The 27,329-nt window shown below is 40.7% G+C and overlaps 1 protein-coding gene across 1 annotated transcript in view; it reads left to right on the plus strand.

Moving 5' to 3' along the window:
- SKIC3 (SKI3 subunit of superkiller complex) overlaps positions 1-27,329 on the plus strand; it is a 133,850-nt gene that overhangs the window by 97,858 nt on the left and 8,663 nt on the right. The window contains exons 36-39 of the mRNA XM_089679150.1: positions 1,166-1,290; positions 4,334-4,492; positions 8,433-8,585; positions 16,508-16,635. Coding sequence (XP_089535276.1) covers positions 1,166-1,290; positions 4,334-4,492; positions 8,433-8,585; positions 16,508-16,635 — 565 coding nt within the window. The remainder of the gene's footprint in view (positions 1-1,165; positions 1,291-4,333; positions 4,493-8,432; positions 8,586-16,507; positions 16,636-27,329) is intronic.

Here is a 27,329-nt window from a genome sequence, read left to right on the forward strand (position 1 = left end):
TGCTCTGTGTGTCAATAAATACATATAGCATGGCTCAAGAGCAAGCCCACACGAATGCCCCTATAGCAAGCAGCTTGCTGGTGGGCACTTGTCAGTGGAGGAGCCTGGATCATCGGCGAGGGACCCACGAACAGGAGGATCATGGCTGTTCTATGCAAAACCCCATTACACAGAGCAAGTAAGTAAAATATATTTGTTATTTATAAAAATGTATCCTTTACAATCACTTTAAAAAATAGCATTGAGGAATGTATTTTCCATGTGTTTTTTACATCGAAAGAAATGGACTGTTCAAGGCTAAAGAGACCCTGTCACCAGCTTTAAAACATTTTCAGGTAATAGCACAAAAATCAAGTATCAAGCTTACTTGCTTTGTTCTTCCTTTAAAATTTTGTTTTTATTGACGTTAGACATGCTAGCAAATTGCTGCATTTTAAACCAGATTTTATGATTTCTTCAGCAAGTGTCAGTTCTTTAGCATTGTCCCTTTTGGCATTTCATCTCCTCTTCTGAGAGTGTCTAATTACTCTTTGTACTGGTCCAGCTCTTCTGCCCTCCTTCTCCCTACATAACATTTTATGTTGCAGTCTAGGGAGCAGGGTAGGGGAATACTATAGGGTGTCACTTCAATGGCAGCTCTGCGTCTGCTGGGGCTGTTAACATCACATGTAAGAGGGCGCCACCCAGCAAAGTCTTAGGGTTTTTGGATGTCTACACAAGAGAGGCTTTTACACATAAATATTATGCAACTACATAAAATGCACATGTAACCTTATGGGAAGAATTTTGTTGAATTGAATAGCCTGGCGACAGGGTCTCTTTAAGTGTGGAATAAGTCAATGGCTAAAGTTTCATAGCAGAAATTGTAGAAAGTCTGTAAAAATTGTCTTCTTTACAACAACTTTTAACGCATGGGCATAGTACTTTTTACACCTACCTTCCAATTTTAGGCAAAATAGCCGGGATTGTTGAAATTCATTATATGTCTTTATCTTCAGACATTTGATGCATGAGCACCTAGTGCAGTAGAATAGAAGCTGCCAGTTATAAATTGCAGTTATTCAGAAGCCTGTGGTGACTAATCCCAGAACGTTTTTTTATTCTCATTGATTCCTTGAATTATTATGCGTCATATAACACATTATATATTTCTTTTCTTGTGTAGCTGAAGTAATGACGCAGCTTCCGGCTAATTATGCCCAGTCCTTGGAGACCTGGTCATTGTGCCAAGCCATTTCTTCATTGAAGGATCAAGATAAACTTTCAGAGGCTGAGGCTATGTGCACTAAGGTAAAGGTCAATTTATGTTAATATTGTATTTATATGACTACTTTGAATTAAAGAGATTTTCTACTTTTACTTGTTTTTTTGGTTTGGTAGGTCTCACTCAGAACTTTACCAAACAGTCATACAGTGCATAGGTGGCCATGCTTGTCATTACTTGGCTCTCTTCAGACAGGCTTAGAAGGCCATAGCTTTCCAATTAGTTCCCAAAGCCAGACTACAGGACACAGCTCACTTTGTAAACCAGCAGGGAGAAAGCGCTGATTGCTTCTGAGCTACTTGGCTGCTGACTTGAAGGTGATTTGTTATGAGAGGCTGCCATTGCCGAGCACAGTTTCTGAAGTTGCAGGCCTGCCGTGCTGATCTGGTTTCAATCACTTACTTAGAACAAGTGTAGGAAAAATGTACTTCTTTGACTTTCATTTGCTGCATTCTTATTGTACGTCCTCTACAACCCAAAAAAAAATGAACTCTACTCAGCCACACAACTATTATTCTCAGAAAGAGTACCAGCAATGAAAAACTACTCAGCACCTGGGGGTAAACAGAGGTTTTCAACACTGTTGAAACATTTGTAAAGAAAGGTATAGCCTTTAAGTAGACAATATAAAAGTGAATTTAATCGGGAATATGTTGTTGAATTTGTTTCTGTAATGTCAAAAATGTAAATTCTTTTTTATGTTCTGCTTTGAATTATAATCATACTATCAAGATATATCCTCCAATCGTCTCTTTCCTAGGGTAAAAACACTTACTTAGCAGAGTTGCAGGTTTGCCACCCATCCTGTGCACTCCTGAAACGGACAACAGGCAGCCATACCCACTCAGTGCGCTGGCACATTTTGCTATAGTCACTGCTTTCAGAATGTGCTGCAGTGTTCTCTCATCCACAAAAAAGTTCCTATAAATGATCTACGGAAATGTACACAGTGCAGGGAGAGAACATCCACAAAATAAAGGGAAACTTTTTTTTTTTTTATAACAAAAAAAATTACAGTTCTATTTTTCCTATAATGGTCTAATAAACATAATTAAATGCTAAAAAAAAGTATTCTTTCGTGAGAGTTTAATTCTACTTTGAAGTAGACCTAACTTCAGATAAATATTTTTATGCCAAGTACATGCTAAATTATGTGCAAATGTAAGCTTTATAGGTATCTATTACCTCATGGAGAGATCTACAGCTGACAATTGCTTTGTATGCTTTTAGCTTCATAAGGACACCAACATCTTTGTTTAGGCATTATCCTGAGTCATCATCTACATTCTGGACTGAGATGCTAGCTCATAGATGACAGTCTTGTAAATCCTGGTGCTTGTTCAGTACTTGGTTACATTAACAAATCTAGAACACAGATTGGCCCACTAATGCAGCTTCTCACCTTGCAACTTGCTACAGTGTAGCAGTGTGGTCACTGGAAGAAAGGAGAAAATGCTTTCTCCTGCCTGCAGCAGAATGATGACATCATCTTAACCTAGGAAAAATCACTGTCTAGCGCTCAAGGACTGCTTTTTTATTGATAAAACACTTTTTATTTGCTGTATATTGTCACATTTGCGGAGTTTATTAATTCAAATTTTAAAGGTACTAAAAGATCCATTTTTAGGGCTTGGCTTGCACTAGCACACATGATAAAGCATTATACCTTGCAGGCATATGTCTGTGCAATTCAGCACTGCGCTCTGTGTTCTTTAAAAAAATGTTTATCTTTTTTTAGTGACACTTTATGTCTCCCCACAGCAGTGAGAACATGAGGTGCCATCCACTGTGCGGCATAAAAATGTAGTGCTCCACACATCACAATAACATTGTTGTGTTACCGGAGCACATGTACAAATTTGTGTTCAATGTACCTTAGCAGTGACTGGCGTTTAGGCAATGTGAAAAAGACTCAATTCACTGCATATAGTGTGAATGAGCCCTAAAGAAAAATTCCAGACAAATTGCAACATTGAGTAATTGGCATGTACAGTTAAAATCAGTTACCTGTGTTTTTTGCAGTTAAAGGAAGAATATTTAGTTTTCCAAATAGTTTTATACCTGCAACAGTAAATAAGGCATATATACAATGGTGTCCTGTTTTTGTGTACAGTAACTGGAAATAACTCTGAATTTCACTAATCAAAGAGAGCGAAAACTTCTAATCTCAAGTGCTATGAAGGAATTTGTTACAGTTATTGCAGGTGGCTCTGTAGCTTTCAATTCTAAGGTTTCATTCAGATGGGCATTGACACCTCTTCTGCATGCAGGCTGCATATTTTATTACCCCTGCATCTGGCCCAGGCTACACACAGGCATCCTATAAAGGTGGTTGCAGATGCAGCAGCTGCATGTCAAAAGTTGACTTTCATGCAGGAGCAGGTGCACACACACAGTCTGCATTTGCACCTATGCCCCCACTCCTGCATGCGTGTCAGATCTAGCCATACAGTTGTGTCCGTGCAGCCACTGCATCTGCAGCCACCACTCTAGGTTGCCTAAGGGCAGCCTGGGGCAGATGCAGAAACAATGACAAACTGCCTGCACACAGAGAAGGTGTCAACACCTATCTCAATAATGCATAAAAGAAATACCAACTACACCTATCCAAGATTACATTCATATACTGATTATGTTTATGGGATTGTGCACATGGAAGCACTTGGACATACACTGCATCTGGGTGTCATAGGTGTTGTATATCTGCAGCTTATATAGGCGGAACAGCTTTAAACTCTAATATCCGCACCTGTACACATGCAACCAATTGTGTGACTACAGGCGTAAATCCCCTCTGACAGCCTGTCATTGACTTGTGCGAACTGCTGGCTGCAGATGTACATCCTCACCTTTGACTCCCAGGCATGGAAATACACTGAACTCTTGCCGTGTACACCTGAATCCATACATGCGCAAGAGCCATATCCTGACTAGGGCTATTAATGTCTAGATTTATTTGTGGCTTCCTTAAAGTAAGTTTACTATTTTATTACTGGATGGTTGTAATCATAAGAATATTATCAGAGTTGCAGTAGATTTTCCTGTTCATGTAATTTTGTTCTCAAATAGGGAATACAGAGCTGTCAGGAGCAGCCACCATTATTCCTGCTGTTAAGACAAGTTCAGCACAAGCAGCTCATTCAATCCCATGCGCCTTTCTCTGAATCTGTACTGGACGAGCTAAAGAAAACTGTGATGTCCAATGTCAATTCCCAGTCAGCCTGGCATGTAAGTCTATTTTTGTCCAGCAGGTGGCTGCAGTGATGTGTGCTGCTTTTTGTTCTGCTAAACTGCACTGCTTGATGGTGTCATAAATTGTAAAATTGTATGCATTTATGTTCCTTTCCTTCTCCAGTAATTACTTCCTTTATATGTGTTAGGATTCCCTTACATTAGCAAGGCCAAATATGTATTGAGAGTGACACATCTGTTCTTAGTCAGTGGCTGAGCAAAATTTACAGACAGGCTTTGGTAATGCTCTTTTTAGCAATGTCATTATTGAATCGTTCACTGGTAGACACAGCATAATGTTTGTTCATGCCCTGCCTAGAAGAGGGTGGACATTAAACTGCTTCTAAAGGCAGAAGGTTTTTTTTACCGAAGGACGAAGGTAAAAAACATTCTGTATGCAGCTCCCCCCTATCTTGATCCAGCAGTGTGCATGAGAGCCCGGGTCTCATCTCGGGTCTCTCTCTCCTCATTGGCTTACAAAGAAGTGGGTGCCATTGACTCTTGCTGCTGTCAATAGCCATTAAGCCAATGAAGAGAGAGTGGGGGGGGGGGGCGAGCAGGAACATGGCTTGGAAGTGAAACCTGCTCAAGTGCCCCCATAGCAAGAGGCTGGCTAGTGGGGGCACTAGGCAGGGGGGAGGATCCAGAACCGCTGGCTCGAGACCCAAGAAGGAGAGGTTCAGGGCTGCTCTCTGCAAAACCATTACGCAGAGCAGGTAAGTATAATATATATATTTTTTTACTTCAACCTTTAGAATCACTTTAAGGAAAGCTGTTTCTTCTTGTCTCTGGGCTACATTGTTGCGCTTTCACTGCCTCTGTACTCTATAGCCAGTTTTGTTTTGTTTTTTTTCTGTTGTGAATAGTGTAGTGAATGGTTTAGACCCCAATCAATTTTTGTTTTGTTTTTTACTGTCTGTGTCCCATCTGGATATTTCCTTTCACTTTTCTCCCACAGAAACACAACTTAAAAAATCTCTCCAGTCATGATGGAAAACCAGCATTTAATCAGCTCTTGCAGCCAATAGCTGCAGCAGTAATCTGTTTCCCGATGGGGGGGATTCCCTACTGTCAGAATACAATAGAACAGCGGAAAAGCTCCCTGCATCCACATTGCTTGTGTTGATGCGGGGATCTGTTTGTTTTTTTTTTTTTTTTTGTTTTTGTTTTTTTCATTCAACTCATTGGTTGAAGGACAGAAAACTGAGTGTCTATATCCTGCCTTTAGGTTGGTTCCACCCTATGGAGTAGCAGCAGGGACCTCTTTGAACAATGGCGTTGTCAATCTGGGGTAGATTTAAGTTAGCCATGCACTATACAATCAAACTGTATAATCTCTGTTAAATCTACCAACATCTTTGTAGTGTTGGAATCTCCCTGATTGGGTACAGATTGTTTTGTTTAGGTTTGTCCTTATATTTAATTTGCTTTTGTAAACAAGATTGTATGGAGATCATACAATCTGATTGTATAGTGTATGGTCACCTCTAGCTGAGCTTAACAAATAAAAGCCAAATTCCAGATAGACTCATTTTTATCAATTACAGCAACCAATTTTTTCCTTGTGGGATAAAGGAATTACATAAATGGATGATCTTTGTAAGCACCCGTCATTGGTAAATGGTTTGTCTCAGAAACCTCTAACTGTAAATTTGTGTGGACAAAGGAAAGAAAAAGCCAAAAAAAAAGAAACTGAACGCACCTGCTACAACTAAGAATTGGTAAGCTGCAGTATATTATATTTTTGCTATCGGGTTTAATACTGCATTCAATAAAAGAAAGAAAATGATCTGATTTGCATACACTTTTTAAATTGTCACAAATCTTTTGCTTTGATTTTAGATTTACCAAACTTTTTTGCAGTCTGTTGTTCTATGAAAACTATGAAAGTGGAAACTAAAGCTCCTTCACCACCCCTCCCCCTTTCCTGCCCTGCCAGGCTGCATGCTCGAATACTGGTCTGGTATGGATTGGGAGGGGGGGCACGCCATTTTTTTAAACATTTTGGTGTGGGGTTCCCCTTAAAATCCTTACCAGACCCCGAGGGCCTGGTATGGATGAGAGGGGGGATTTTTCAGAATTTTCAATTACCGAATTTGTTTTCATCCGATTTTCCAACAAAAAAAAAGGTGACTGGACGGATGAAGAAAACCGAACACCTGTGTCAAAGGACAATATAAGTGAAATGGGAAAGTTGCTAGCACCACAGCTGCTACACTACAACCAAACAATCATTCTTCAAAATGCTGCGCTAATCACCTGAGAGATACTGTTGGGCAGTATTTTCAACCATCAAATAAAAAAAAAACAAAATGTCAAAACAACAAAAATAAAAATATATTAATATGTTTTGTAATTTTGATATTTTGTTTTTTTTATAATTTGATGGTTGAAAATATTGCCCAACAGTGTCACTCTGGGAGTAACACAGCATTTTCAATATTTTTTTTGTTATTTTTGGGGGGGTTCACTGGAGCGACTAGCTGTGAAGTCAGTCATGTGATGGAATATATTGCACCCCTCCACACTGGGGATCTAAAATGTTTACATATTGGCATGAATGTTGTTAAAACCTGTTTACGTGCTGGCCCTTTAAAAGAGACCATTAGTGTATTTGTTGTATTTCTAATTTTTTTTACCATTTTCTGAAAGTTTCTTTTGCAACATGATTTAAGCCCAGCTTCATCCAGGGTTGTCTTCCCCTGCAGCTGTGCAGAAAAAGTTATTTTATGTCTTACAGAACCTCAGTGATGTGTAGTGTACTTCCCTTAGTGGGCAGTGTGTGGCGTCACATACATAGTGGGGTAGTATGTTCCTTGTCTATGAATGCTGCAGTTTTAGCATCAACCCTTCTGTTGGACGCCACTGCCAATCATCACAGCAGGGCTGGATGTGGGGCATTGAACCTGTGGTTAGGCTTTAAAACAATTCTGTCACGTTATCAAATACTCTCAACCAAGCCCATATCTGTTAAGAGATCGAATGCTTACCCTCTCCTGCCACTCACACTGCTGAACCTTATTTAAAGGTTTAACAATTTGATTATGTGACAGGATAGCTTTAATTTGGAGCAATTTATCCTCAAAGTTTACAGTTGAGAGACTGAAATATTTCTTTCAGCAGCTTGGCTCGCCCTGCTCTCCATAGAGCACTTTCTCTGTGCTTACATTTTAGATGAGAATGCTGGAAGCATGGATCACTGCTGGAAGGAAGAAGGTGAGCAGAGCTGTTGAGAGCAGGACTTGAAGAATTTCAGTACTTCTGGTGTGGTCTTTGAGGATGAATGTCTTCACAGTGCACACAGCTGCAGAGGGGGGCCTGTTACTGCTTGTTAAAATATGTGGACACTTTAATGTCCATATCCTGGCCTGATATTCACTTCAAGCCTCATTTCTGTGACCTTCCACTATTATGACACAGTCCGCCCCCACAGAAGGTGTCCTTGATATTGTAAAGAAGTTATACAATTTAGTAAGCTGAAAAAGATGTACTCTTAATGACTCATTTTCCAGCCCACACAGATATTGCACAGCTGTTATGCAAAGCAAACTTTACATCTTTATTTAGAGTATGTACTGACTTCATGAATCAATAGTATTATAGTTTTTTACGTAGTGAAAGATTGTGACTCATGTTCTTTATTAGAGATTGTACAGAAATCTTACACGTGTGTGTGTGTGTGTGTGTATGTGTATATATATACAAATAAATAAAATGTGTATAACTATATATGGTGTGGTTGTACAATAATCTCATCTCCAGTGACCAACAAAAGCGAGATAATTTATCCAGGAGTGGTACTAGTAAAAAGAAAGTGTAGTTTTTATTTTAGACTGTTTAGTGGTCGGCTGTAATAAGCTTAGTGTATTGTTGGCATTCTTTATCTTTTTAATACTGAACATTTCTGAAGTGACAGTGTGCCTTGCTGTTGTTTCAGTGGTTAGCTGATGTGTACCAGTCTCAGGGAATGATGATGGATGCTGAGATGTGCTACAGGAAGAGTCTTCAGTTGGCATCACAGAAAGGGAACTTCAGTGGGAAGCTTTCAAGCCTGCTGCGATTAGCACTTCTCGCACTGAGAGTTTGTATGGTATGTGTCAGGCATCTATTCTCTCTTTCCAGCATTGCTTTCTTTGTATAAGTTTCATGTTAGGGTGCTGGTTTTCTATAGGTTCATTTTCATGATGGATGTATGCAGTATTTTCCACTTTGCTGTTATTTTGATTCCTTTCATGTACAGTGGGGAAAATAATTATTTGATCCCCTGCAGATTTTGTAAGTTTACCCACAAAGAAATGAAGGGTCTATAATTTTTATCATAATTGTATTTTAAATGGTAGAGACAGAATATCAACTAAAAATCCAGAAAAAAACACATGATACAAATGTTATAAAATGAGTTGCAGTTCAGTGAGTAAAAAGTATTTGATCCCTAAGCAAAACATGACTTACCGTATTTTTCGCCGTATAAGACGCACCTGACCATAAGACGCACCTAGGTTTTAGAGGCAGAAAACAGGAGAAAAAAAATTCTGAACTAATGGACTGCAGACACAGTACAGGAGATGACCAGAGACTGCGGACAGCACAGGGTTGACCAGAGACTGCGGACAGCACAGGGATGACCAGAGACTGCGGACAGCACAGGGATGACCAGAGACTGCGGACAGCACAGGGATGACCAGAGACTGCGGACAGTACAGATGACTGCTGACCTTTGGGGAGGTGGGGAGCGGGTACCTGAATTTGACAGGTACCCGCTCTTACTTCCGCAGAGTTTTTGTTTGATCTTACCTGTTCCTCGATCCAGCCGCGCGCTGCCTTCCCGACTTCTGTAATGGTGCTCGGCATGACAGCCGGGTGCCCAGTGCGCATGAGCGAGAAGCACTTGCGCTTTGTGATTGGTCCGGCGGCTTCTGGGATCTGTCATGTGTCCCAGGTACCGCCTTACCATTCACAAAAAGCACCGCTTCTTGCGCATGCGCACTTGGCACCCGGCTGTCATGCCCAGTGCCCACACTACAGAAGCCGGGAAGACAGCACGCCACTGGATAGAGGAACAGGTAAGGTCCGCTGCAGAGCTGAGCGACCGGCCCGGTATTCTGACACGGCCGCGGTGGAAATACCGGACCAGCCGCTCCATATTCGCTCCATAAGACGCACTGACATTTCCCCCCCAGTTTTGGGGAAGAAAAAGTGCGTCTTATACGGCGAAAAATACGGTAGTACTTGGTGGAGAAACCCTTGTTGGCAATCACAGAGGTAATACGTTCCTTGTAGTTGGTTGCCAGGTTTACACACGTCTCAGGAGGGATTTTGGTCCACTCTTCTTTACAGATTTTCTCTAAATCCTTAAGGTTTCTTGACTGTCACTTGGCAACTCGAAGTTTTAGCTCCCTCCATAAATTTTCTATAGGATGAAGAACTGGAGACCGGCTAGGCCACTCCTTAATGTGCTTTTTCTGGAGCCACTCATTTGTTGCCTTGACGTTATGTTATAGGTCATTGTCATGCTGGAAGACCCATCCATGACCCATCTTCAGTGTCATGGGTGAGGGAAGAAGGCTCTCATCCGAGATTTTACAATAGATGGTCCCATCCATTAGCCCATCAAGGCTGCAAAGTCGGCCTGCACCTTTAGCAGAGAAACAGCCCCAAAGCATAATGTTTCCACCTCTGTGCTTGACTGTAGGGATGGTGTTCTTAGGGTCATTGTCAACATTTTTCTTCCTCCAAACATGGTGAGTCGAGTTAATGCTCAATTTTGGTCTCTTCTGAGCACAGCACTTTCTCCCAATCCTTCTCTGAATCATTTAGATGTTCATTGGCAAACTTCAGATGGACTTGTACTTGTGCCTTCTACACCATAGTAACATTGTACTACTTTGGGGAAGTGATCAGTATTTTTTTTTTACACAATTTGCTTATAGCAAAGAATTACTTTGCTATAAGCAAGCATTTACCTGAATGACATCGATTCATTCAGGGTTTTTTTTTTTTTTTTTTGTGCTTAGCTGTGATTTGGCCACAGCTAATCACATAACATGTGCATGTGATCGCTGTGACCATTCAGTAGTATACAATGGATGGCATGAATGAAGCCATCCATTGTAATACAACTGTCATGTGACCTGCTGTGATTGGTGAAAGATCGCCCTTCTGCGTGGCTCTGCAAGCACGCAAACTGCACATGCCCGGGAGGACACCGTATGGCGTCCACCCGGAAATCTAAAGCATTTTTTCGGCCGCCAAATGGCTATTGGCCGGGCGGCTAATGGTTAAGGAGGGGGACATTGATGGCGCTGCAGGATTTCCATCCATGACAGCGTATTGTGTTACCAATGGTTTGTTTGGTGACTGTAGACTGTAGTCCCAACTGCCTTGAGATCATTCACAAGCTCCTCCCATGTAGTTTAGGGCTGATCTCTCACTTTTCTCATGACCATCCTTACCCCATGAGACAAAATCTTGCATGGAGCTCCAGACCGAGGCCGATTGATGGTTATTTTGTATTTCTTCCATTTGTGAATAATCGCTCCAACAGTTGTCTCCTTCTCACCAAGCTTCTTGCTGATGGTCTTGTAGCCCATTCCGGCCCTGTGCAGGTCTTTAATCTTGTCCCTGACATCCTTTGACAGCTCTTTGGTCTTGCCCATGGTGGTGCCCAAGAAAGAGATTCTGTGGACAGGTATCTTTTATAAACATAACAAATTGTGATTCGGAGCACCTTCTTAAATTGACAGGACTCATCTGTGTACCACATGAGCACATAGCCAGTCTGGGAGCCAGAATTGTTGGTTGATAGGGGATCATTTTACTCACTGAACTGCAACTCCATTTATAACATTTGTATCATATGTATTTTTTTTTTCTGGATTTTTGGTTGATATTCTGTTTTTCATTTAAAATACACTTATGATAAAAATTATAGATCCTTCATTTCTTTGTAATTGGGCAATATTACAATAAATATATATATTTTCCCCATTGTAAGTAAAAACATGAGAAATAAAAGTTGTATTACTAAATAGAAACTTTACCCTACCTAGGTAAAGCTAAATTTCAGTATTCTAATAATTATCCTTGTATGATAATTAAAAAAATAATATTTACTAGTCCATGGAGTCTAGAATTGTCTTCTTACAGCCGAAGTTCTCCTTGAGCCACTCTGCTTCTGCACTACCATCTTAAAGCTTCTGTTCAAGGAGGTCTTAAGCATGGCCAGACATGGCTGCTGTTCTCTGCCAGGTTCCAAATACTTTGCAGAGACAGGCCAAGTCTGCACATGCATAGGGTCTCACACATGCATAGGGTCTCACACATGCGCAGACAAGCGACATGTCTCTGCTATGACCCATATACCAGGGAGAGACCATTTTTGCTGTGGCCATCCCAGGAAGTAGCAGGTGGCCTTCCTGCGTCATTCTCACCTAGGTGAGGAATCCAGAAGTGGCAGTATTAAAGAAGATAAAAGGTATTGAAATTTCCTAACGTATAAAAAAAAAAAAAATCTGCAATTGTGTAAGATGGAGGGGTGAGGAAGCAGATGGGAAGAAGTTCATTTCAAAGGCGAAAGTCAGCTTTAAATACTTTAGTACAAAAATATTAGTTCACTTTACTGCAGTTATGTGTTCAGTGAAGTTGCACTTGTGTATCTAAACCCAATATTTTACAGCTTGTCAATCCTTGGATGTGATGGCTGAATTAGTTTTCATTTTTCAGATTTTTCCCATATGTTCCTGGAAAACATGCAAATAACAAAATACAGCTTTTTGTTTGTTTCCCCACCCACTGGTGTGCTGCAATATACTTCATTTATTTTTTTAGGTTTAGGAATTCTTTAAACAGATCCAGGGTACTGTGGGGCATAGAAGTAACTTTCAGCATACAATAGGCTACAGCACATTGTGGGTGTGGTAGTAAAATGATTATTGAGAAAATATATAATAAAAATCAGATTACTCGGCATAGTATAACATCCAGTAGCACGCCACTCTTTCCAACAGTATTTTACATCACGGTATTATGCATTTCAGTCCCTTAGCAGAATTTTACCACTTAGCATTCATTTTCACCCCTTTCCTCCTTTTTGTATTTGAATAATCTGTTGCAGAAAGCCTCCTTTCCTTTCCAGTTACGTTTTATTCCCTCAATCAGCACAATTTCATATTGTATATCATATAGCAGTACCTTCATCACTATCAATATTTTATACTTTGCTCTAGAAACTCTCTCCTGAGAAGCACTTTAACTTACCCATCATCCCTGAGCAGTACCTAACCCTCCCCTCAACATCTATATACACCCGCCAGCCTCAGGCGCTTCTGCTTTGAAGCCACTGGGGAGAGAGTAAGATAAATTTAATACCAGCTGCCTGAACCCAGTTTTACATACACATGTACATCTCCATAACATCATTCGCTCACACTGTAGATTCCTTGTACAAATGCCAGAGAGATGCATGCACTTTAACATAATCTGCACATGTGTTTTTATTTCCCCAAAATCTGATTTCTGTTATTTTCTGTCACAGACTAAAACAATTTTGAAAAGTTTTATCTTGTTTCCCACAACCATGACCCAGCACTTCTTTGTGTTTCTTCCTCCTCTTGCTAAAGAAGTTCACTTCACTGTTCACTTAGCAGAGTAGAGCAGCTCATTGAGCTTAGTGAATGAGGTGAAGTTTTGATTTGTTTTTTTCCTTCTAGAACATGATTAGTCTCTTGAAGTAAACACGTTTTTTGTTTTTTTTTTACTTCCCGTACACATAATTGGGTGTTCAGTGTAAACATAGCTTCACTTAATTGTGTGGATGGACAAATCTGCAGTGCCAGTGATTGGGTATTCTGACAACGGTGGGTGCTGGCTGTCAGGATGCAAACAACATCTGTATGAGTGCCAAGCAGCCAGATGGTGCTGACAGGTGCTGATCCTTTGTTCTTGAAAAGAAAAAATAAAGCTATATTTACTAAATGATAACTCTTTGTGCAGATCAGGACAGTTCAGAATACAGGAGAGGAAAAATGCAATCCTTGTTTTAATCTTCTTAAAGCATTTGCTGTTTTAACCAGATTAAGACCCCGGTCTCACTGGGTGCGAATTGGAATGTGAATTGCATGCCATGCGACTTGCAAATCGCATGCCAAGTTGCACCATATTGTCCGCAATTACAGCGGTCATATCGGTGCGGTTCCGACTTGGTCGGAGCCGCACCGATTTCTAAAGTAGTACATGCACTACGTTTAGTGCGATTTGCATAGACATCTGTGTCAGATGTCTTGCAAATCGCACCTGAAATCTGCATGTCACCCGACTTTGAAGTTGTGTAACTTCATTGTAAGCCGCACAATTTAAAAGTCAGGCTTGATGTGACTGAGGTGTAAACCACAACGTAAACTTGTGTATTGTTCCTGAAACAGTCCATGAAGAGGACTAATACTTATGGTTCATGGGAAGGTAATTTAAATTGAGTTGCTCCCACACATAATTTATGTCCTATATTTGGAGGTACAAAAGACGGATGGTACTTATTAGGGATGCCGAAACATATCGGCTGAAAATAGCCCTATCAGCATTTTGCTGATAGGAAGAATTTAGCCGACACATGTGCCGATGCAGGGGACTATGTGTACTGCAGATGGGGGGGGGGGGTCGGATAAAGGCAGGAGAGGAGCAGTGTATACAGTGACTGGCTGCCTATATGTCAGTGCCAGTTTTTAAATGTAATTACCTGCATTTTTTCTGCACTATAGCTCAGAGAGTGAGCTGTCACGTTTATTTATTATTATCTATTTCAGGTACTTATAAAGCACTATCAATTTACGCAGCGCTTTACATACATATATTGTATATTCACATCAGTCCCTAACCCTCAAGGGGCACACAATCTAAGGTCCCTAACTCACATTAATACATACACATACTAGGGCCAATTTAGACAGGATCCAATTAACCTACCAGCATGTCTGTGGAGTGTGGGAGGAAACCGGAGAACCCGGAGGAAACCCACGCAGGCGCAGGGAGAACATGCAAACTGCAGGCAGGTGGTGCCGTGGTTGGGATTTGAACTTATGACCCTAGTACTGCCAGGCAGAAGTGCTAACCATTACGCCACTGTGCTGCCCACGTCACATCACATTCCCCGAAGCTAATGGAAACTAAGGGCGGGATCACTGGGTGACCCTGCCCCTTTGATTCCTTTAGTCCTCCAAGAATGACAACTCCTTCTCTGAGCTATAGTGAAGAAAAAAAAAAGTCGGCAATTGCATTTAAAAACCAATGTTGTTTTTTAAATGTTATTACAGGCTTTTTTTTTCCTTTACTATAGCTCAGAGAAGGAGCTGTCATTCTCTGAGGACTAAAGGAAACAAAGAGGCAGGGTCACCCAGTGACCTCGCCCCTTAGTTTCCTTTAGCTCTGGGGAAAGTGACAGCTCATTCTCTGAGCTATAGTGAAGAAAAAAAAGCTGCTAATTACATTTAAAAACCGGCACTGACCTATATTGACAGCCTCTCTGTATACAATGCTCCATCATTGTATACACTACTTCTCTCCTGCCTCCTCCTTGCACACACTGCCCCCCTACAAAGAGGGCCTGTCACTCATATGCTATTACATTGGGGACTTTTGGTCCCCTATGTGATAGCAATAAAATCATAAGTTAAAAAAAAAAAATAAAAATATACATTAAAGTAGAAAAAATTACAAAAAAAATTGGAGCCCCACCCCCACATATGCAGACATTTCGGTTCAGTTTTTGGCCTCATGCATTCTGAATATTTTGTATCTGTTTTGGTACCAGAATTTTAATTTCAGTGCACCACTAGCATTTATGGGTCACCTGAGCTCGGTCACAGATCACACCCAAGTAACTTGTTAGTGCTACTGTAACAGCAACATACTAAAGTTAACAATAACTCCATTGTGTCTGCAAAATACTTGTAATCCAGCCTCTTGTTGCCTATACGAATTGTTAAAGTTGATATTTAAACTTGCCCATCATTAATACGACAATGGCATTTAAAAATAAAACCTTTCTGTTTAAATTACATACACCATTTTGGAACTGGTGATATTATAAATGGGTCTCTGTGCTTCTCTCTGTAATGCATGCAGATCATGTCTGGTGGTAGGGGTCAGCAGAGCGCTGTATATAGCTTCCCAAAAACATCACAGCACCTTTCCACTGTACTCCTCTCAAGAGCCTTCAGCCCCCGTGCAACTGCCTTTTGGGAGGAGTTGTGCAAACCTCAAAATGCCGTCATGGGTTTATGTCAGTCTGGAGGAATGGCATTGCTAGACAGCTATGTTTGCTTGCAGACTGCCCTAAGTAATGTTATGTTGAGGCTCCCTGATTAAAAGAGCTGAAACCCAATTAATGAAAGGGGTGGACCAGGAACAGGAATGCTGGGGAGGAAAGTGCTAGATGATGTTGGACATCCTTCAGCCAGGACATGAGCAGGCTCTATCTGACTTGCTGCAGCTTCTGCTGCACACTGAGAAGTGTACGGAGCCTGTACAACAAGACTGAAGGGAAGGCTGAAGTTCAGCTTCAAGCAGACAGGCTGCTAGGTATTTTAAATGCATCTTTTAACATTCTCCCCAAAAGACCAGAACACATAAAATCTTTAGGTATTAGCCTGTATTTTGGCCAAAATGTATAATGCTTGTGGAGGTTGAAAGAGACATTTTAGAGAGGCACTGAAAACTCTTAAGCATCATAAAAATTGAATCATCCATACAGATCTTTAATGCTTTTTTGCATTTAAACCAAATAATAATATATTACTATCATTACCTCACTTGACATTGGTAAGATACCATTGGAATTCCCTGAATGCATTAAAACTGCAAAGAAAAATCCCTGAGCTGGCAGCAAGTGAATTTTCCACTTGATACATACAGCTCGTTTAAGTTTTGCTGCCTACATTGATTTTAACTGCTTTTGTGTTGAAGAAAATCCATAAGCAATGTGCTGTGAATATATTTTTTGTGAAATATTGCTTAATTCAGGCAAAGATTCCTGACACACGCTGGCCGGCTCTTCTACAAGAGGCCACGAGTGAAGTCCTGAAGATGACGTCATGCCCATTGGCCATTCTGCTCCAGGGACTTCTCCAGTTCTGCACCAAGGGGTCACGGTGAGTAATACTCAGACACTTCTGTGTTCAGCTCTCTCAACGTTTTGGTTGCAACTCAAAATCATTGTCTATCAACCATAATACAATATATACAGTGCCTTGAAAAAGTATTCATACCCCTTGAAATTTTCCACACTTTGTCATGTTACAACCAAAAACGTAAATGTATTTTATTGGGATTTTATGTGATAGACCAACACAAAGTGGCTCATAATTGTGACATGGAAGGAAAATGATAAATGGTTTTCAAACATTTTTACAAATAAATATGTGAAAAAAGTGGCATGCATTTGTATTCAGCCCCCGAGTCAATACTTTGTAGAACCACCTTTCCCTGCAATTACAGCTGCAAGTCTTTTTGGGGATGTCTCTATCAGCTTTGCACATCTAGAGAGTGACATTTTGCCCATTCTTCTTTGCAAAATAGCTCAAGCTCTGTCAGATTGGATGGAGAGCGTCTATGTACAGCAGTTTTTAAGTCTTGCCACAGATTCTCAATTAGATTGAGGCCTGGACTTTGACTGGGCCATTCTAACACATGAATATGCTTTGATCTAAACCATTCCATTGTAGCCCCGGCTGTATGTTTAGGGTTGTTGTCCTGCTGGAAGGTGAACCTCCGCCCCAGTCTCAAGTCTTTTGCAGACTCTAACAGGTTTTCTTTTAAGATTTCCCTGTATTTGGCTCCATCCATCTTCCCATCAACTCTGACCAACTTCCCTGTCCCTGCTGAAGAAAAGCATCCCCACAACATGAGACTGCCACCACCATGTTTCACGGTGTTCGTTTTCCACCACACATAGCGCTTTGCTTTTAGGCCAAAAAGTTAAATTTTGGTCTCATCTGACCAGAGCACCTTCTGACAATTTATCTTGTTTTGTTATGTATATACACTTTATATTAACCCTTTCTCATCATCTAGGAAATTACAGTTTTTTCGTAGTCAGCTGTTGCTTGCATATGTAGCTCTCTTTTGTTTGGCAGTCATTATTTTCTTCTGTCTGAAGTGTAAGATTTAATCAGTCTTGCTTCTGCTGCAGAAAGTAGGAGTTATTGTACCATATTCCGCTGATTCACAGAGCTGCTGTTGTGGAGACCAACCACATAAGTGATATCAAGTAATATGAATTATAGTAAAGGTAATGTTACAATGATTTCATCTCTAAAATGTGGTGGCCATTCTTATTATTATTGCAGGCGGGTTAATGGGCTCCTTGTCCATGATGAAACTTACAGTGCAGAGAATCTGCCAGCAGTGATATATTGTAATGGCCTCATGTGAAGATATACTTGTTAATCAGAGAGTACCATGAATGTCTGCCTAAATTATAAACTGTCTGATGCTCCCACTGTCTTTTATAGCAGCCTATTTGCTTTTACGGAAGACTTAATAATGCTGATAATAAAATGGCAAGAATCATCTACTGCTATCATACTGTGCATCAGATCCAGTTTAATTATAGAGAAAATTTAACATAACAGACTTATACAGTAAGCAAGTGCAAAGAGCAGTATTGATGTCCAAACTACATACGCCTGGAGTCACCTATATGATTTCATGTTTTTTTTTTCTCATCTAACAACAATTACATGAAATCTTATTGCTTATTTATCATTCTAAAATTTGAGCCTGTAATGGGTCCAACTTACCAGTACCTTTTCATGGCCCTGTTGCTATCTGAACTTTCCTGCTTTTACTTGCTCTCAGGAGCATTTTGTACAATATTTGCCATAAAGACAGTTTCTGTAATGTAAACTTTGATTCAATACTCTGACAGTTTGCTATTAGCATGACAGTTTGCTATTAGCAGATATCTGTAAAAGCTTTTAAGTTGATTCCTGCAGTCAGCAAATGGTCTTTGAGTATAGGGACCCTCATTCAGTATAGAGAACAGTTTTTGCTGGGGTGACATTATGTCTGGAAACCATTACATGCTCACACGGGCAAACTGCTCAGCAGTGGCATTTGTGTCTTGTACTGAAGTTGGTCAGAAAGTCTTTATCAGAGGGAGAGCCTCTGTTGTCACCTTTTATTCCATTGTAGTAAAAGCAGTAATGGCATGGAAGCACACTTCATGTACAGGTCCATTTAGTATGTAATGATCCTAAAGGCAGACTGTTATAAACGGTCTTTCAGTCTGAAAAATCCAGTTGTATTGTTAAATGAATTTCAGATACAAAAGAGGCTGCCAACACACTAAGAAAAAAGAAAACAGTATTTTTTGGCCAATGTGGTAAAATCCATTCCACACACAGACCAGTAAAGTCTGGACTGCATGCGTGGGAAAGGGAGGTACTGTAATTCAAGTATCAGATAGGCCAGTACTCCAGAATATGTGATGAAAAGTGTCCTTACAGAAACTGATATTTCAGGGTTTTGCTGGACCCCTTTATCAAGGCAACATAATGCTGTACATCACCTCAACAAAGTGGTTTACTCTATATTGCCAAAACTATTGAGACACCCCTCCAAAGTTTTGGAGTCAAGTGTTCCAATCACCTCCATGGCCACAAATGTATAAAATCAAGCACCTAAGCATACAGACTGCTTCTGCAAACATTTGCGAAAGAATGGGTTGCGCTCAGCAGCTCAGTGAATTTAAGCGTGGTACTGTGATAGGTTGCCTCCTGTGCAATAAGGCCATCCATGAAATTTCCTTGCGACTAAATATTCCATGGTCAACTGTTAGTGGTATTATAACAGAGTCGAAGCAACTGGGAACAGCGGCAACATCCACGAAGTGGTAGGCCACGTAAAGTGACAGAGCAGGGTCAGCGCATGCTGAAGCGCACAGACGCGCAGATGTTGCCAACTGTCTGCAGAGTCCGTAGCTAGAGGGGTACCTAGTTTTTGATCATCTAGGTCAGGGGTGTCCAAACTTTTTTCAAAGAGGGCCAGATTGGATGAAGTGAACATTGTGGAGGGCCGAACATTTTTCCAAACATTCTTTGAACCATTACAATTAAATGCAAATAAATTATTTTATGCCAAGTTAATTGCAAACGACATACTTTTCATTTCATAACATTAAGATCAACTGACAGCTGAGTTTTCACAATGTATTGAAAATAAATTAAAAAAAAACTTACCTGCACTAATGTGAAGGGTGAAAAAGGTAGCTGGAGCTGAAGTCTCTGCTCGGCAGCCGGGAAGAGAAGAGAAACACACTTCACGCTGGAAGCCCGGCCCTGACGTCACCGCCCTCTGTCGCTCCCAGCGCGGCGCAGTCACGCATGCGCACTGCTCTCAAGCAGAAGACTGTCTGCCACAGAAGGGAGGGCCGTGCGACAGCCGCATTTACACAGACCAGGGAGAACGCGCCGCAGTCAGGCATGCGCACTGCCCTCTGTTCTCAAGCAGAAGACTGTCTGCCATAGAAGGGAGGGCCACATTACACAGAGCAGGGAGGGCTGTTGGAGGGCCGTATTAAACCGACCCCCGGGCCGAACTTTGGACATGCCTGATCTAGGTGATCTGAGTGGAAGTTCTCCCCTCCTCTTCCCTCCTCCCTGCAGTTTTCAGATACACATCACAGGTCCCTGAAGACTGCAGGACCATTCACAAAGCACAGTGCAGCTTGTACATGGTGCAATGGGCAGCTGGCTGCGAAGCCGAAAGCAACATAGCCGGATGCCCGCCATTATGATGATGGTGCCAGAAACCCGAAGGTTAGAGAAGAACTAGTGTCCTTTTATTAAAAGTCAGCAGCTACAGGATTTGTAGCTGCTGACTTTTTTACATTTTTTTTTCCAGTGTGAACCTCTTCCTTTTAAGGGGGAAAGGTCATGCAGTCATAAATGCATATTTGTTCTCCATGGATGTAAGTTATAAGAAAGCAGGTTGATCTATTTTCTTCCTTAGAAGATAAAATAAGCCCAAAAAAATTGCCCATCTAAACACATAAGTAAATTCATACCTAACTTTGATGCACAACTATGGCAATTCTCAGCCATCATCTTCCCGCTTGTAATTTCTTCTTAACAAATCAAAATTGTGAAACCAGCCTTGTCATAGTTAATGAAAGACAGAAATTACTCCCGCTTTGCTTATGAAAAGGCTTTGGATTGAATCTTTGGCATGCCATACAGCTGATTTAATGTATTACGAGATGATGGATTTATTCATAGCTCTTGTGTCCTGACAAACCCTCGGGCCAGATAACGCACACTCCAGTAAGATGTTTCACTTAGAGCCAAGAGAGTAATGCTGAGGCTAAATCTGTACACCCTACCCAGGTTCTCTGTCTAAGACTGCAGAGATTAAACAGGTACTGTCCCCTGTTCAGTGCTGGATTTTACTCTTTATTCCTTGTAAATTCTAATTTTAACTTCTGATTCACACTGTCAGCACGATGTCAAGAAAAACTTGCGAATGTCTCTAAATAAAGCACAATGGATTGCAATTACTTTACTCTTTTAAAATTGTAGTTTTTGGGTTCAGTATTTTCTCATTGATGGTAACAAATATAGTAGGTTCTTTAGAAATGACTCATACACAGACTTATTAAAAGGAAACCCATATTGAAAGAAACATGTAGGCTGCTGTTGCTGACAACTCTTTCTGAGTAATCGTTTTCTGGCTGTCGTGCAGTTCGTTAATTTTAAATACTTTCAGACGTAAAGCTAAATTCTGGTATGCTTATAAAAATGATATTCAGGTTCAACCCCTTCCCATGCTCTCCTGGAAAGTAAGGATCTGATGCTCATTTAGTCTATGGGTATATAACAAAGAGCCATACTTGCCTAATTCCTTGCTTCTCTGGCAGCCAACTCGTCTCTGTTCCGCATAAGCCAGAAATGCATGCAGACCCTTGACATCCTCGCATACAATTTAGGACCCCATTGTGAGGGAAAGGCCAAATGGTCAGAGAGTGGTAGCTTTTTAGAACTGGTTATGAATACTGAAAGCCATGGCAAAATGTAATTTTTTAATTGTACAGTACAGGACATAGGCTGGATATTCATAGATCCTGGGTTATAGGCTGCTACCTTTAGATGATTGGGCAATGGCAAGCTTTTGGACACTATTTTTTTGCTAGTATTTTTAGGTGATGGACCTCTCTTCCTTTATGGAGAACTTTTCTATGCACAACTAGTTTTCTCTATTTTATTTACTCCTTAACGCCGGCATCTTTAAGAGGTTTCTGATGCCGGGAGGCGTGGCAGGGTTTCTGGTCATATGACTGCCATGATTGGCTGTTACAGCAGTCACATGATCAGAAAGCTTACGATCGCAAGTAGAGATCGGGAGCCTCCGGTAATTGTGCCGGCAGGGTACACGCTCTCAGCACAGTTATGTTTACATTCTGATACACATATATGCGGCCTCTCGACATTAAGGCCCACATGCTCTGAGGCCGCATATATGCGTACTGCCAGCGTCAACAGGTTAATATTCTGCAATCAACTCTTCACTGGCTTCTCCTAGAATATTACAAGCATAAGTTAACCATAAATTAGCCTAATGTGTTGCAGTAGCGCATGTCAATGCTTGCGTTCATGCGCAGTGTGTTTTTAGTGTTATTCATTGTGAATGACACCCCAATGCACTGTACAGTAGCGGCCACTGCAGTGCATCACAACAATTATACCTTGTTATGTGATGCGCTGTACTACCAAAAAATGGTCATATGCATTTTTTGGACCATTGCCATGCATTGACTGGCCATTCATAATGAATGGGCTGCGGTAATGTAGCACACAGTTTAATGTGCCCTTAATGCACCTCATAGCATGGCAAAATTGTTATTCTAGTCAAGTCACTAAACTGGAACAAGTATGTTAAAAAGGAGTTTGATTACACTGACTCTACTTGCAGCATATGTGCAGCATATGTGTTCCAAGTCATCTCTCTTTCCAGTTTATTGGAAATACTGAGAACAATGACCTGCCTTAAGGATGAGAAAATACTGTACAGAGTGACATGCAAGAGACAGCAGTGACCGACTAAATGCACTTGAAAATCCTGTTTGATCTGATAGAAGGGGATTTGGTAAAATTATACTTGGTGACTTAACCAAACCAATGAATACAGAGGATATTTGATAAAGTAAATAATGAGATGTAAATGATCTACAAGATATGTCTAAAACCATACATTTTTATTTACAATTTCAATGTAAACATAACATCATATATTAAAAAAAAATTGGATATTATATCATGAATGTATGTCCAAACGCTTTCCCATTTTGTGTGTATATACAGTACTTACGCAGTTGTTTTGTGTTTTTTTTTTTTTTGTTTTTTTTTTATTCCTACAAATCGTTTAAAAAGACCCAGTAACCAACTTAAAAAAAAATGCAAGTGAAAGCACCGAAAAAAACAAAATGTTTGCTTTGCAGTATTTTGTCTTTTCTATTGATAATGTTTAATTCACTTTTATACAATGTGACTTTGAACTTGCTAAAACATTATACTTCTTCAGGAAGAGCCAATTTCCTAGCATAGCCCTCTCCCTCTTTACATGTTATAGCCCTCTTCTCTTCTGTCTAATTATTCTTCCCTTCCTGTGCTATCTTTCTATGGACAGGAGGAGTCTGTACTAAAAGTACAGATACATATAAAGATTTGTATGTCTGTATGTTAAAGAAACCCCTGGCTCTATTATCTGTTGGCCACAAAAAAGTAATATTGACTGGTAACTGTTTCTGCTAGAAAAACCAAAATAAAATTAGGTCTCAAGATGGGTGGGGAACCCTGTAAAACCCTGTACAATACTTGTCTGTCCAGATGTCTATACCTAGGATCTTTGCTCTCTGGCTATACTTGCTGAAGAATACAGTTGTGCTCAAATGTTTGCATACCCTGGCAGACAAAGTGAAATTTTGGCATTGATATTGAAAATATGACTGATCATGCCAAAAAACTTTCTTTTATTTAATGATAGTGATCTTATGAAGTAATATATTATCACATAGTTGTTTGGCTTCTTTTTAAATCCTAATGATAACAGAAATCACCCAAATGGCCCTGATCAAAAGTTTACATACCTGGAATGTTTGAATTTGGTACAGACACACAAGGTGACACACATAGGTTAAAATGGTTATTAAAGGTCAATTTCCCACTGCTGTGGCTTTTTAAATTGCAATGAGTGTCTGTCTATAAATAGTCAGTTTGTTAGCTCTCTTGTGGATGCACTAAGCCTCTTAAATACTGAGCCATGGGTAGCAGAAAAGAACTGTCAAAAGACCTGTGTAACAAGGTAATGAAACTTTATAAACCTGAAAAAGGATATAAAAAGATATCTAAAGCCTTGAATATGCCAGTCAATATTGTTCAATCTTATCAAGAAGTAGAAAACTCGGGGATCTCTTGATACCAAGCCAAAATCAAGTAGACCAAGAAAAATTGCAGCCACAACTGCTAGAAGAATTTTTCGGGATTGAAAGACAAACCCACAGGTAAGAATTACAGGATTCTCTGTAAAAAGATGGTGTGGTCGTTTTAAGGAGCACAATACGATGATACGTGAACAAAAATTAGCTCCATGGGTCGAGTTGCCAGGAAGAAGCCTTTACTGCGCCAATGTCACAAAAAAGCCCCGTTACAATATGCCCAACAACACCTTGACACACCTCATAGCTTTTGCCACACTGTAATCTGGAGTAATAAGCCAAAATAGAGTTTTATGGTCACATAAAGCTCTATTTTGTTTGGAGAGGGGTCAGCACTGGGCTATATTGACAAGAATACCATCCCCACTGTGAAGTATAGTGGTGGCTCATTGATGTTTTGAGGGTGTGTGAGCTCTAAAGGCATGGGGAATCTTGTGAAAATTGATGGCAAGATGAATGCAGCATGTTCTCAGAAAATACTGGCATTTTCTGCATGACAATTACCCTAAGGGCAAAGCAAGGTTGACCCACCAGTGGTTACAGCAGAAAAAGATGAAGGTTTTGGAGTGGCCATCACAGTCTCTTGACCTTAATATCATTGAGCCACACTGGGGAGATCTCAAATGTGTGGTTCATGCAAGACAACCAGAGACTTTGCATGACCTGGAAGCATTTTACCTAGACGAATGGTCAGCCATACCACCTGCAAGAATTCGGGACCTCAGACAACTATTAGAAGTCTGCGCACTTTCATTGATGCCAAAGGGGGCAATACACAGTATTAACCACTTGCCCTCCGCCCTATAGCAGAAGTACTGCTACAGGGCAGAAGGGCTGCTCAAAATCATGTGTGTATATATATATATACATGATTTGCATTTCTGGGTAGGGGGCTGAGTGCGCTGCCCTACCTGTGCTGCTGTTGGCGGCAAGAGATGTCAATCCCTGGGTCCTAGCCAGCGATTCCCGGCCGGCACTCAATTGTCGGGCAAAGCTGACGGGAGAGACCTATGTGTAAACACAGATCTCTCTCCTGTCAGCATGGACATGCTGCTTTGTATCTCTCTGCACAGCAGAGAGATACAAAACAGCATGTCTCCCTAGTAAACTACAGCACACAGTTAACCCTTTGATTGCCACAGATGTTAACCCCTTCCTGCCCAGTGTCATTAGTACAGTGTCAGTGCTTTTTTTTTTTTAGCACTGATCACTGTATTAGTGTCATTGGGGTGGCAGTTAGTTCCCATCCAGTGTCAGAATGCCTGCCGCAGTCCCACTATAAGTCGCTGATCGCCGCCATTACTAGTATAAAAGAAATAAGAATTACAGTATATATATCGCTGTTTGTCGACACAATAACTTTCATGTAAACCAATAATTTACATGTATTGGGATTTTTTAGCAAAGACGTAGTAGAATTCATTTTGACCTAAATTTATGAGTACATTTGATATTTTTTAAATTTTATGTTTTATAGCAAAAATTAAAAAATATGGTTTGGGGTGTTTTTTAAATATTGTCGGTCTTTTTTTATAGTGCAAAAAATAGAAACCACAAAGATGACCAAATACCACCAAAAGAAAGCCTTATTTGTGGTCAATTGTCAGTTAAAATAATGCACACCGTATTGCAAAAAATGGTCTGGTCAGGAAGGGGGGTAAATCCTCTGAAGAACAAGTGGTTAAGAGCTAAGGGTATGCAGAGTTTTGAACAGGGGTCATTTCATTTGTTTACTTGTTGCCATGTTTTGTTTTATGATTGTGCCATTCTCTTATTTCCTGCAGTTGAATATGAATCCCATAAGAAATAAATGTGTTTTTCATACATACTCCGTATGAGCAAGTCGGTACTTCTGACGGAGAATCAGTTAACTACCACAGTGCTCACAGTGCCCTGGTAATTCATTGAGGACTACAAGCCGACAGCTGCTATGACTGTCAGGACCTGTAGTCCATTCATTCACAAAGGACTGTGAATGAATGACCCGGCTGTGTGGGCAGAGCCCCGCTCCGCTGCACTGTTTTTGAAAACTGACAGCTGGTACGGGGAACTTCTCCCTGTACTTCTATCATCGGGAGAGGGAGGCAGCGAGCGGTGGCTGCAGGATTGGGAATATGTTACATGTTCCACCCTAAAAACGAGTGTAACATGTAACATGTTCCCAAAGGTGAACTTATCCTTTTAAATAAATAAAAAAGCAGATTCATTTTAATATTGGTAGTTTTAGTTTTTCACTGCTAACCTAAAGAAGTTTCTCCTTCGATTCCCAGAATCACCGTGTTGTCAAAGGCCAGCATTTCCCTATGATATGGCAGCTGATTAACGTATACCATGCTGAGGAGGTCTTGCCTGTATGTTAGGTTCTGTTCAGTGTGACTGTGTGGTATTGGCAGGAGTCCAAAGCCAGACTCATAAAGTAAGGGGCAAAGTGGAACTAAACAGCTATCCATTAACAGGGCTAGTCATGTTTATTCCCAGCATGCTGCTCAGGTCCTAGGTTTTGCCATAGGTCACACTAAAAGAGGTGTGCCTGATTCAATAATTTAAAACAAACTCTTTTTTGTTCATCGCTCTCCATTGAGTGACCCCCACAGTGCCTCTTCCAGGAACTGAGGCTGGTAATCTTGCAACCGATCCTCTTGCCACCCCTTGTAGTGACATTATCACACCACTGTATTCTACTGGTCCCTGAGGCGACCTCACTGCTGGACAGCCATTGTGAAGCGGCCACATCACCTAGACAGCAACGTGGGCACCCAAAGAAAGAACCACTCACTTTGGAGTCCAGAAGAGAGGAGACTTTGATACCAGCATGACCGGGAAGATGAGCATGTTAAGACACATTGCCTATGAATGACGCATATCAAATCTAATGTAGCAAGACTTATCAGACCCTTGTGTGAGTTTGCAGACTCGTCACGTGATTCTGTGTTGTAAACCTTTCTCTTCTACTCCGTTATTTGCAGACAAGGCTGCAGAGGGATTAGAGAGATGGTGGTACATGAAATAGTACTGCTTATCCTTTGAGGCTCCACTTCAGAGCTGTTCGGAAGATGAAGATAGCAGCTAAATGGATTTAGTTAGTAGGTTAGCCAGCTTCACAGTATGAACAGCGGGATGGAATTAGAGGCACCCAGCAGGAATACTGTGTCCCCTAACTGAGTTTAGAAGAATCATTTTAATGTTTATTGGATTGCACCTTAAACAAATAAGATTATAATTCATTTTAACAAGTGCTAAGAGTGCAGCTGTGATCAGCGTGATCTGAGTACTACTCAGTGAGCAAATGGCAGCCAGCCAATCAGAACATATTTGTTTGAAAACCATTCCTTGCTCACACTCCTTTATTTTATT

The sequence above is a fragment of the Staurois parvus genome, unplaced genomic scaffold (assembly GCF_062004578.1).
Source record: "Staurois parvus isolate SC_StPar_1 unplaced genomic scaffold, SC_StPar_1.0 ptg000218l, whole genome shotgun sequence".
In the NCBI taxonomy this organism is placed as follows: Eukaryota; Metazoa; Chordata; class Amphibia; order Anura; family Ranidae; genus Staurois; species Staurois parvus.